Source organism: Coptis chinensis, chromosome 6 (assembly GCF_015680905.1).
Source record: "Coptis chinensis isolate HL-2020 chromosome 6, ASM1568090v1, whole genome shotgun sequence".
Classification (NCBI taxonomy): domain Eukaryota; kingdom Viridiplantae; phylum Streptophyta; class Magnoliopsida; order Ranunculales; family Ranunculaceae; genus Coptis; species Coptis chinensis.
Window position 1 is genome coordinate 92,605,430 of NC_141461.1, and position 13,231 is coordinate 92,618,660.

Sequence of the window (13,231 nt, forward strand, 5' to 3'; positions counted from 1 at the left end):
GAAATTTTGTTCTTATTCAGTTATATATATGAGTTTGTTGCATCTGTTACCAGTTAACTATTTTGAACAATGCGGATCGTCGGTCTGTGCTCTAAAGCTGGATATTTACTTGCACTCTGTTTCGCTTCCAAATGCCAAGTTACTTTTCCTTCACCGTTTTCAATCAGATTGCCGTAATTCCAAACCCATAGGATCATAGAAGTTTCAAGATGTTGATGAAACAACAAATAATTTAATCACCTCAAACTTCAGGGGGTGTAAGACCAAGCCAGAAAAGGAAGAAATATTGCTTATAGGAGGAAGGATTTAGATAGAAAAAGAAATAATAAAAGTGACTGGCCCCAGCTACTACTTTGAACTAATCTGGCATGTATATACAACAACAACAAATGTCCTACATCATAAAACTAACTGAAACTGGTAACCAGACAGATTCAAGGTTGGGTAGCCTAAAACAAAAGGCCACCCAAAAATCATACAAAATTCTGTAGGTTTGTTAACTGGACAGAAGTTTTGTTAAAAAAATGATTTGCTCAAATCCATTTAAATATGAATGAGTTTGTTTGTCTCCTGTTACCCCACTTAAGATGAAATGGGTTTTTTAACAAAGATGCGTAATGTGAGAAAAACTTTTTTCAAAATGATGATTTGTTTGAAACAAATGCATTATGTCGGAAAGGTCGCGACCTTTTCAAATGCCAGTAATCGGGTTTGAAACAAACAGATCATAAATCTTAGAAAAGTCTTAACAACTTTCAAATAAGAATCGGTTCGACAAATAAGATATGCCGAAAATGGTGTGTCCTTTCAAAACATGTGACTTTTCAAAGAGTTTACTTTTTTTCCCAAGAGTCACCGTGTTGTTTCGAAAAGCGCACCACTCACCTATAAATAGTGGATGAATTTGGAGAGAAAGATACACCGGATCACCAGAAGTTCCGATCTTTCTTCTCCCTCCGCTCTTACCAAATACTTACGTTGTGTTCACGAAGTTCATAGAATTGAAGTGCGCTAGCTTTCTATGTATGAAACCCGTTATCTTGGGAGATAGTTTCCATCAACCTTCAAGCACCAGAGGGGAAAATCATTTTAAGGACATAATGTATCTACACTAGTTCCGGATTTAATTAAAGTCTACAAGACACTTCTGCTGACAAAAAGATTTGTATAGTTTGGTAATCGGTAAATAGTAAGTACAATTAAGTTGTATATTCCAACAACTTAAGACACGATTTCTTTTCTTCTTATTTTTGCGAACGTAATTTGTTTACGCTTTTCTTTTTCTTTTTGGTTTAAAGGAATAACAAAGTGTAGTTGTATTTGAATATGGCAACACCACCAGTTAGTCCTCATTCATCGCTTCCCATTCCGCTCTCCTCATGGGGAGAAGCACGAAAAGTTCAATGGAACCGATTTCAAGCTACCGCAACAAAAGATGCTCTTCTATCCGACCACCCTTAACTTGGCAAGGTTTCGATAAGGCTCACGATGTAAGCTCCGATGAAACCGACAAGGGAGAAGGTTTTAGCCAAGGATGCTTGGTTTCATCGCCGATTTCTTGTGTAGAAATTATGTTCTTAAGCGGGTTAGGTGACTCGTTATACAATGTGTATAGTGTGTTCAAGATCGCTAAGGAACTTTGGGATTCGTTGGACAAGAAATACAAGAGTGAAGATGTTTGCATGAAGAAATTCATAGTTGGGCGATTTCTTGATTTCAAAATGACCGGATAGTAAGACCGGCCATAAGCCAAGTCCAAGAACTTCAAGTAATCTTCCATGATGTCATTCATTGGAAGGAATGACCCTAGGAGAATCTTTCCAAGTGGCTGCTATGATTGAGAAATTACCACCATCTTGGAAGGATTTTAAGAACTATCTTAAGCATAAACGCGAAAGATATGAATCTTGAAGAGCTGATTGTCCGCCTAAGGATAGAAGAAGATAACCGCTATATCCGGTAAGAGCGGCAAGGATCCCATGGTGGCAAAAGGCCAATATTGTGGAAGGATCTAGTGCTAAGGGAAAGAGGAAGCGCCAAGACAAAGCTCGAAAGAGAGAAAGTACGCTACTAAGTTCAAGGGCAAGTCTACAACCGTGTGGAAAAAGGCCGACATAAGGCAAGTGAATGTCGCAAGCCAAAAGAAGTACAAAAAAAAAAGATCAAGCAAATGTGACAATGGACACGCTTTTATAATGTTAATGACATGAACCTATCTGGCCGTGGTTTTTGAATGTCTCATGATTGGAAATGAAAGGGAATGGTGGGTGGATACCGGGTGCTACTCGCCACATATGTCCAACAAGTCGATGTTCACCACTTATCATCATTTGGGAAAAGGAAGAACAACTCTTTATGGGGAACTCTTCTTCCTACGCCCAAGGTTGAAGGCAAAGGAAGGTGGTGATGAGGTTGACTTCCGGGAAAGGAACTAACTCTAAATGAGGTGCTCTATGTGCGACATTCAAGAATTTGGTTTTACGGGTCGTTGAGCAAGCAAGAATGGCTTTAAGTTAGTCTTTGTTTCGATAAATTTGTACTAACTAAGAATGATGTATTCGGTGGGAAAGGGCTATCTTCGTGGATGGACTCTTTAGGATATCTTGTTTTACTATCAAGCCAAAGAGAGCCCAATAAAGTTGAATCTTTTGTTTACTTGATTAGTCTTCACATGTATGGCATGGTAGATTAGGACATGTTAATTATGATACCTTTGCGAGATTAATTAATTTGGAATATATACCAAAGATAAAAATAGACCCACACCATAAATGTGAAACTTGTGTAGAATCCAAGTTGACCGGATCATCCTTTCATTCCATTGAAAGAAGTCTTGAACCTCTAGACTTAATACATACGGATATATGTGATCTTAAGTATGTACAAACTAGAGGTGGTAAAAAGTATTTCATTACTTTTATTGACGATAAAGACTAGATATAGTTATGTTTACTTGTCGGTGAAAGTAAAGATGAGGCAATTGAAGTGTTCAAGCATTATAAAAATGAAGTTGAAAATCAACTAAGCAAAAAAGATTAAGCGCTATAAGGAGTGATAGAGGAGGTGAATATGAATCACCTTTTTGAAGGTTTCGCTTACGAACATGGAATCATTCATCAAACTACTGGCCCCTTATTCACCTCAATCAAACGGTATTACTAACGCAAAACCGAACTCTAAAAGAGATGATGATGAACTATGTTGTTAAGTTCGGTTTGCCCTGCAATTTGTGGGGAAGCTTTGCTTTCACGCCAATTACATTCTCAACAAGATTCCTAACAAGAAGACGCTTTTTAAAACACCATACCTAATTGTGGAAAGGTCATCGACTTCCTACTTAATTCTTAAAAGTGGGGGTGTCTTGCTAAAGTGGAAGTCCCTAAACCTAAGAAGGTGAAGATAGGACCCAAGACTATTGATTGTGTATTCATTGGATATGCAAACAATAGTAGTGCATATCGCTTTCTGGTTCATAAATCGAGATTCAAGATATACATGTTAATACAATTATAGAGTCAAGGAATGCTTCATTCTTTGAAAAGATGTTTCGTGATAACATGTGTATAGAGTCAAGTTCAACAAAGAGAACTTTAGATGCTACAACTAGTAACCATCCTACACAAAGCCGAAATTGAGGAGGAACCTAGATGTAGGAAAAGGTCAAGGACGCCAACGTCTTTTGACCTGATTTTCTAACATACTTGTTGGAAAATAATCCTCAAACGCTCAAGGAGGCAATGTCATCTCCGGTTACTTATTGGAAAGAAAGCAATAAATAGCGAGATTGAATCCATAATGCAAAATCATACATGGAATTGGTAGATTTACCACCAGGTTCCAAGACTTTGGGATATAAGTGGATATTCACAAAGAAATTTAAGACCCGATGGATCAATCGACAAGTATAAAGCTAGACTTGTGGTCAAAGGCTTTTGCATGTGACAAAAGGAAGGATTGGATTATTTTGACACTTACTCTCCGATTACAAGAATAACTTCCATAAGAATGCTAATAGCAATAGCATCAATACATGGATTTGAGATACATCAAATGGATGTAAAGACGGCATTCTTGAATGGTGAAGTTAGATGAAGAAATATACATGGAACAACCCGGGCGGTTTATTGCTCCCCGACAAGAAAGGAAAGTTTGCAAAGCTTGTTAAATCTTTATATGGATTAAAAGCAAGCACCTAAACAATGGCATGAGAAATTTGACAATGCAATGTTGTCAAACGGTTTCAAAATAAACGAGTGTGACAAGTGTGTCTATGTCAAAAGCACTCAAAAGGGATGTGTCATTGTTTGTCTCTATGTAGACGATATGCTAATTTTGGGTAGTAATATGGATGTCATAAAATCTACCAAACAAATGTTGTCTAGTAAGTTTGACATGAAAGATTTAGGTGTCACCGATGTTATCCTAGGAATTAAGATCTCTAGGATGGAGGATGGACTTGTTCTATCACAATCTCATTACATTGAGACGATTCTTGACAAGTTCAAGAAATATAACATCACACAAAAAAGGTCACCACCGACGAAATCTTCATTTAGCCAAAAATATCGAGATAGCATATCTCAACTAGAATACTCTCGATACTTGGTAGTTTAATGTATGTCATGAACTGACAAGGCCCCCATAGCATACTCAGGAGCAAACTAAGTCGATATATCGAGTAATCCCGGCGAGATCATTGATCCGCCATATTGAGAGTTTTGGGGATACTTAAAGTATACTCGAATTTTTGGTTTTGCACTATACAAGATATCCAAACCGCTCCGTATGGTATGCGATGCTAATTGATATCCGACACTAAAGACTCAAAGTCCACAAGTGGATATGTCTTTACACTTGGAGGTGCAAAATTGCTTTCTTGGAAATCCTCAAAACAAGCGTGCATAGCGAGGTCCACTATGGAATCGTAATTCATAGCATTGGACAAGGTCGGAGTAGAAGAGTGGCTTCAAATTTCTTAGAGGATATTCCAAACTGGCTAAACCTGCAAGACCCCGTGTATACACTGTGATGTACTAATCTGCTTTATTGGTAGCACGAGTAGCATGTATAACGGAAGTCTCGACATATCGTCGTAGAGACATAATACCGCTAGACAATTGCTCTCAAATGGAGTTATCTCAATCGACTATGTAAGGTCAAAAGATAACATTCTTGGATCCGCTTTTACAAAAGGTTTAACAAGAGAGCAAGTAGAAAGATTATCAAGGGAATGGGCTTAAAGCTTTTGAGATAATCAACCAAGAGTCATCATAATGGAAAAACCAACCTAGTTGATTTGGAGATCCCAAGATCTAGGTTCAATGGGCCAATCAATTATGTTAGTGACTCCGTTAGCACCGAGAGTAATATTATACTCTAACCCATTCCTATATAAGACAGTGCATATCTGGCCAGAACCCGTGGATAAGTCGAGCTTTTAATGATTTACTATATCTTGAAAGTTATGTTATCCAAGCCGAGTATTGCAGGATACTTTTATAGAAATCACCTATGTTAGTGCGAAAGTGGGGCTTCTATGAGAATTTTAAAGACAAATGTCTCAAAAGCACTATCTCGAAACCAAGAAGTGTTCAAGGCCAAAATGAACACAAACGTGAGAACCAACAAAGATTCGGAGACTGGTGCTCGCGTGAAGATGATTGTCTAGGTTTTATACAAACGGTGACAGTTCAAGGACATTAATCAAGTCTACCGATCGTCCAATTAAATCCGATCGTCTTTCACTAAGGCAAGTTCAAGGCCTCCCATGCTACTTGACCGACGTATCTTTTCATTTGTAAAAGAAACGAAATCCATGTTTATGATAGAAGAAGCCAAATTTTCATTCATGTAGGGATTGTTAGAAAAATGATTTGCTCAAATCCATTTAAATATGAATGAGTAGTTTGTCTCCCAAGTTACCCCACACTAAGATGAAATGGGTTTTTTGAAACAAGATGCGTAATGTGAGAAAAAACCTTTTCAAAATGATGCATTTGTTTGAAAACATTGCATTATGTCGAAAAAGGTGCAACCTTTTCAAATGTGCACTCGGTTTTGAAACATTATCATCATGCCGAAAAAGGTGCAACCTTTTCGAAATAGGCACCGGTTCAAAACAATTACTTATATGCCGAAATGGTGTGTCCTTTTCAAACATGTGACTTTTCAAAGAAGTTGCTTTACTTTTTTCCCAAGAGTCACCGTTTGTTTGAAAAGGCACCACTCACCTATAAATAGTGGATGAATTTGGAGAGAAAAGATACACCCGATCACACGTAGTTCTCGATCTTTCTCTTCTCCCTCTCGTTTTAGTCAAAATACTATGTTGTGTTTCATTTGAATCTATAGAATTGAAGTGCTAGCTTTCTATAGAAGGAAATCCGTTCTATCTTGGGAGATAGTTTCCCATCAACCTTCAAGCACCGTGAGGGGGAAAATCTGTCTTAAGGACATAGTGTATCTACACTAGGCTCGGATTTAATTAAGAAGTACAAGACACTTACAAGACAAAAGATTTGTATAGTTTGGTAATTGGTAAAGAGTAAGTACAATTAAGTTGTATATTCCTAACAGTTTTGTCCTCATCACCTTGTGCTGATCCACTTGAGTCGTTCTCCCCATCCAGCAATTGTGTTCATGTGTTGGCGGTTCTTCCTCTTTTTTCTCTTCCTGAACATCTTTGGCACTTAAAATTTTTGGCTGGTTGGTTGATGATAGAAGCCTCCCCCAACCTTATTTTACATCTAATGATACACTGCAATTTTCAAAAATATTTGGCCTTTTATTGGCTTGTGTTACATTTTATGGTAACACAACGTGTAGTCTCCACAACGTCTTACGCTGGACTCATCTTTCATTTGCTGTAAAGGACTGGTACCACGTTTCATTAGACACTAGTATGTATCCTGTGCTACGCATCAGTTAGCCAAGTTGTAAAGAACTAAAATGAAAATTGTTAAAAAAACTAAAGAGAAACAATTTTTTGTGAATCTCTCACTAAGAAAAGAGAAACAATTTTCTAAAAATAGAAAAGATATACAATTCCTATACATAAATTTTAGCTTTTAAATTAAGAAGACTATCCTAAAATTATTGAAGAAGGAGGTGGTTCAATTTTAATAGAGATCAGGGAGCCAATTGTAATTAATAAATAGGAGAGATGTAATTTAAATAAACGTAGGGAGGTGGTTCTAAAATCTTAAAATTGAGAGATTATAAATACAATTTTGTTTGGTAGAAGTGTGGTTCCTACAAACCCGGCTATCATATAATGTAGAAATGGCAAGACCTCGATCTAATACATAAGAAGTAGATACCAAGACATTCATGCAAAACTATGATAAATTGTTTCACTCAAACATTCTTCACTAAATATGTTTATTACATGAGATTTTCGAACATCCATGGATAATTAAAAATATACCATTGGGATGGTTCAAGTGTTTAACAAAATAATAAAGCATTTCGCATGCATATTTATTCCTCTTTATTCTTAGACGTATTGGTCCAATTAGATTTCACAATATGCATTTTATTTCCTTCAAAGTTTCGTGAGTAACAAAATCAAAACTATTCTTCAACAGTGCATGACAAAATCAAATTACCGGATTGGTGTCTTCTCTGAGTTCTAGGCATTAATTTTATTTATTTTTTCCTTTCCTTTGTTAGTTGTCCACTTGTCCTAGTTGATAAAAACCTAACGGCTTTTCCTTTGTTAACAACTGTTCTACTTTTCGTAGATGAATTATGTATTCATAATTTCACAACATACCCCCACACATTTTGGTTTTTGTTTTTCTTGTTCAAATTCAATCAACATACCCCACACGTTTTTGTTTTTCTTGTTCATTATTGTACCATCACTTAAGATATGAGACCAATATTACTGGATCAATTATTTCAAACTTCGCATAAAACTATCCTTGCTCAAATTTAATTGTTCAGCTGAAAATCTTCTCTTTTCCAACCGTTGTCATCGTGTGTCCTATCTTCTTTTCTATACATAAGAAATGGCTGATGCACTTGTTTCTGTTGTGTTGGAACAATTAACTTCTGTCATCCGAAGAGAAGTTGAGAAAGAAGTGAAACTAGTGGTGGGTGTTCGTGAAGAAATTGGAAAGCTCAGTTCTGCACTCACTATGCTCCAAACTGTGCTTGATGATGCTGAGGAGAAGCAAGTTAATGAGAAAGCAGTCAAGCTCTGCCTAGAGAAGCTCAAAGATATAGTCTATGATGCCAACGATGTACTCGATGAGTGGAACACTAGAACTATTATCTCACAAATTCATAGAGTTGATGATGATGTTGTTAATGGTGGCATACACAAGAAGGTACTTTCCTACTTGTTCTCTCCTTGCTTCTGTTTTAAAGATGTTGTTGTTCGCCATGATATTGGTCTTAAGATAAAAGAAATGAGAGAGCGCTTGAATGTGATTGTCGAAGAGAAGAATCAGTACAACCTCATTGCAAGGCAAAGCCCGGACAGACCTCGACAACTAACTACCTCCCTTATCGATGTATCAAAGGTATATGGTCGTGATCATGATAAAGTAGTTATAATGGGATTGTTGTTTGGGGAGAGTAGTCGTCAAGTAATGCCAGTCCATGTCATCTCCATAGTTGGAACCGAGGGATTCGCAAGACAACGCTTGTGAAACTAATTCTCAAGGAAGTGAAAGTGACGACAGCCTTTGATAAGACAATGTGGGTGTGTGTTTTTCGAGCCGTTTGATCGTGTAAGGGTTGCAAAGGAGATTATTGAACAAACCGGAAAAGAAGTCGGAATGTGATTGTATGGGGGAAGTTCTTCACAATTTATTGTGCGAGTCACTCGAGAGGAAAGAAGTTCTTTTAGTCCTAGACGATGTTTGGACAAATGATGCTAATGAATGGGAGCCTTCGAGCATGCAATCAATGGTGGTGCATCCGGTAGTAGAGTCTTGATCACAACACGTAATGAGAAACATATGATAGGTTCTATCCAAAATCATAAGTTGGGGGTATTATCCGAGGTCGATAGCTGGATGTTGTTTAAGGTTATCGCTTTTGGGGGAGAAGAAGATCTTAACAAATTGGAAGGTATTGGTAGACAAATTGCCGATAAATGTAAAAAGGCTCTCTCTCTCAAGTGTATAGCAAGCCTAATGCGATCTAAGAAAACAAAGAAAGATTGGAACGATGTTCTAACAAGTGAAACCTGGAATATACAAAATGTTGAAAAAGAGATTTTACCTTCTCTCTTTTTGAGCTATTACCATTTGTCCTCAAATCTAAAGCAATGTTTTATATATTGTGCGATCTTTCCTAAAGATACCAAAATAACAAAGAATTGGTTAGTGAAGTTATGGATGGCCCAAGGTTTTCTGGGCTCAGAAGAAGGAAGCAGAGATTTTGAAAAAATCGAAGAAGAATATTATGATGATCTTGCGATGCGCTCATTTTTTCATGATTTTGATAGAGATTCAGATGGAAACATTATGAGTTGCAAGATGCATGATCTTGTTCATGATTTTGCACAATATCTTGCAAAGAGTGAATGTTGCATTATGGAGGCAAATGATACAAAATTTGATGAGATCAAAGTCCGTCATTTAGCAACAAGAGATTCGAGTATTGCTTTCGATTTACACGGCAAAAGAAGTTGAGAACGTTTTTGACACCAACTAAACTAGCACGTACGGTTCCGATAGAGTTATATCGTCAATTGACATGTCTCAGGACATTGGATTTAGGCGGTTGTGAAGACATAGTGGAACTACCAACTGAAGTCGAAGGATTACTGCATCTAATATACCTTAATTTGTGGGGTACAAAAGTGTCGAGTTGCCGAGACTTTATGCAATTTGTATAATTTACAAACCTTGATACTCATGAGGTGCGTAAAATCTCCAAAGCATTGGGAAGCTATCTAATTTGAGGCACCTTGAAATAGAAAAATTGATGCTCTGGAGTACTTGCCACGGGATAGGTAGATTGGGGTTCCTCCAACATTAAGGGCATCTCCAATGGGGGTGTAAAATTACACCTCCACCTAGGCTCCACGTAGGTGCCATTAGATTTTAACCTCTAATTGTATAGTATTGTATAACTCATAAATATCCACACTCTATACTCTCCAATGGAAGAGTGTAAAAAATAAATTTTAAACTTCGGACGTCACTCCAAGTGACGCCCCTCTTTAATTTAAACTGACGCCACTTGGAGGGGCGCCCGAAGTTAAAAAATAGAGCTTCAAACGTGTGTTGAAGTGACGTCCGAAGTTTTAAGTTAAACAGTATCGCTATTTTAAGTGGCGTCCGGGCTTTTATTAACTAATAAATTGGGAATTCCCCACCCTCTCTATTAGCTAATAGACTATTATTACCTACGGTTTAGCACCCCCATTGGAGAGAGTTTTTTGATATTTGAGGTGTAAAATTTACACTCTATACGGTTTACACCCCCCATTGGAGATGCCCTAAGTAAGTTGATTGTGGGTGGTGGTGGGAGCAAAGGATGCAAAATAGGAGAAGTAAAACATCTCAATTTTGTGCGAGGAGATTTAAGAATTACAGGATTGGAACGGGTGGGGGACATGAATGAGGCGGCTGAAGCAGAATTGAAAAAGAAGAAGGATCTCCATGGATTACGTCTAATCTTTGGAGAAGACACAAATGAAAGTGATGCTGAAAAGATGGAAGGTGTTCTCAAAAACCTTGAACCGCATGAAAATCTGGAAGAATTGAGAATAAAAGGGTATCCGGGTCTCCATTTCCCGGATTGGATCGCAAGGTTGTCCAATCTAGTCGATTTAACGATTGACTCTTGCAAAAACCTGAGGGTATTACCGGATCTTTCAAAACTCAAATCTCTGGAAACCCTCTGGATATATAAACTGGAAGAGCATGAGGAGATGGTTACAAGTAATAACCAAGGAGAAGGAGATATCCAGTTGCCCCGTCTCCGTCAAGTTTTCATTCTAGATTGCCCCAAGTTAAAACTAGTACCGCACTACATTATGTTTTCTCACACGTTGAAACAACTGACAATAAGAAATTGTCCAGAACTTGAGGGGTCCAGCCTCGTCTTCCTCCACTCCTTGAGAATCTTGAATTGTGGAGGGATGTAGGTGTCTTTTTTCAAAGTCACTTCCATTAGTTGGCGAATGCAGCAGTTACCCAAATCTCAAATCTGTTTCCATCTTTTCTTCACCACATTCGTCACTCCCCAAGGGCTTCAACCGACTCACATCAATTCAAAGATTGGAACTTTTCAAATGTGAAACCCTTGATTTCGAGCTCGAGGAGTTGAAACACCTCACCATGCTTCAGAAATTGTGGATCGGCGATTGCCCTATTCTGAAAGAGCGCTGTGGAGAAGGAAAGGACTGGAGATCAACTCTTTCCCATGTCCCAAAGATCTACATTGATGACAAGGAGATTACAGCAAGTCGCAACTGATGAGGAACTCAAACAGGTAGTCATTTCTAAAACTCTAATTTTCCTTTTTTTGTGTATGTTCTTCCATGCAAAACATCCTCAACAGGTTTCATTGTTCTACAGGAAAACAAAACATTTGAGTTCTGGACTTCATTTTTATTTTTATTTTTCTTCAGAGTCTTTTAATAAAGCATATTGGAAGATTATGTACTTCTCAAAATAGAACTATGCAAACAGAACTTTGTAACTTATTATGTAACATTCCAAATGCAGCTAAAATGAGGAATCTTAGAATGGGGGTAACTTTGTGCATCAAGAGTCAAAACCATCTGAAGTAACTATAGCTCATTTATGCTCCGTTACAATTTACTCTATTTTAGTAAAATTAACCATTCATAAGTTGAGTGCATTTAGACTGAGTCCAATGGTAGTGCCATTTTGTATCTGTAAAACCGGATAAACCAATATTGTTGTAGAGATAGAGAAAAGAAAATGTGAGGCAATGGCGCACACTGCAAACCCACATCTTGCGCCACTTCATCGTGCATAGAATGAAATTATTTTAATAAAATCTGACATAAAATGAAATTATTTAAAAAAAAAATAAAAAAATCAAGATGTGGTGGGGACACATGCCATATTGAGCCACTTCAACTGGGGTGCTGAATGAACTCTCTATCCCTCAAATTACTCTTTATATATAAGGACTAAAATTGAGATGAGAGGTAAAACAGCCGGATTTGCCACCACTTATTGTGGGATAAGGAGCCATTGTACTCGGCCTTAGAGAATCTTTGATGCATTAAATGATATTCAGGAATAGGCACTATAATGATAAAACCAAAACCATCACTTAACCAGGCCCCATTTAAGATATTCATGCAGATTTAATGCTATGAAGGTACTTTTGGTGGTGGTTTGGATAAGGGTTTAGGCTGTGTTTGTTTACTGGCAAGTGACAAATTTTATTTTCCTACTAGATGTACCATTTGCCAGTGTTTAGGTCCATTTAAGGACACTGGTAAATATTATTCTCAATTTGTCGGCAAACGAAATTTTCCCACTAGAAGTGGGAAAATAGAATCCACCTCCTCCCCTAAACTCTTTTGCCAGTCGAAATTTTTCCACTAGGTGAAGAAAATTTTGCCACCATCGCTCACTCTCATCTCCCTCTCGCTCATTCACTCCCTCAAGCACAGTCTGGACAGGTATTCTCTCTTTCGTTCTCTTCTCTCGTTTTCTTCATTCTCTTCTCTCTTTCCTCTCCTCACAGCTAACTTATGTCGATTGTTTTGGATGTAAACGATATATGGCATTGTATGTTAACATAACAAAGGTCAATTGGTTAATCTGAAATTCGTGTTTGTGTTTTGTTGACCTAATTGGAATAGAATTCTATCAATTTCACTCTAATGGTTAAATCTCTTTTCATATCTACTGAGTTTGTGATGGAATACATTATGAAATTTCCATTTTGTGGATAATTTTTTTTTTTCTGAATTTCTTTTAGCAGATTTATTTGATATAAAAAATTGGGGGTATACTAGAAAGTGTGTTGACAGGACAACAAGAATTTATAAAGAACCAAAGTATATATGGTGATTAAATGTGCTTGAATTGGTTTTGGAGATTAACTACTTAACGTGTTTTGAGTTTTTGACTTTGTCAAATATCATTGCTACTGATGCACATAATAGTCATGCCTTTGAAGTGAGATTTGGCTGTTTAAATTTACTTTTTTAGTTCTTTTCCAAAACCGTCCATTGTTTTTGTAGCGAGCATTCGACATTTGAATCACCTGTTAGTTAGTT

At 37.3% G+C, this 13,231-nt stretch overlaps 1 protein-coding gene and 1 pseudogene across 3 annotated transcripts in view; both read left to right on the forward strand.

Moving 5' to 3' along the window:
- LOC147495488 (uncharacterized) overlaps positions 1 to 13,231 on the forward strand; it is a 28,072-nt pseudogene that overhangs the window by 3,519 nt on the left and 11,322 nt on the right. The gene's annotated exons all lie outside the window — the stretch shown is intronic.
- LOC147495490 (putative disease resistance protein RGA1) lies at positions 7,880 to 11,723 on the forward strand. Of its 2 annotated transcripts, XM_086564148.1 has the most exons (3): positions 7,880 to 9,998; positions 10,465 to 11,457; positions 11,544 to 11,723. In XM_086564148.1, the coding sequence occupies exon 1, from the start codon at positions 8,013 to 8,015 to the stop codon at positions 8,655 to 8,657; it is 645 nt and encodes a 214-aa protein (XP_086420274.1). In that variant the 5' UTR covers positions 7,880 to 8,012; the 3' UTR covers positions 8,658 to 9,998; positions 10,465 to 11,457; positions 11,544 to 11,723. The 2 variants fall into 2 exon arrangements, with proteins under 2 accessions (XP_086420274.1, XP_086420273.1); XM_086564147.1 differs by having other exon boundaries at positions 10,465 to 11,723.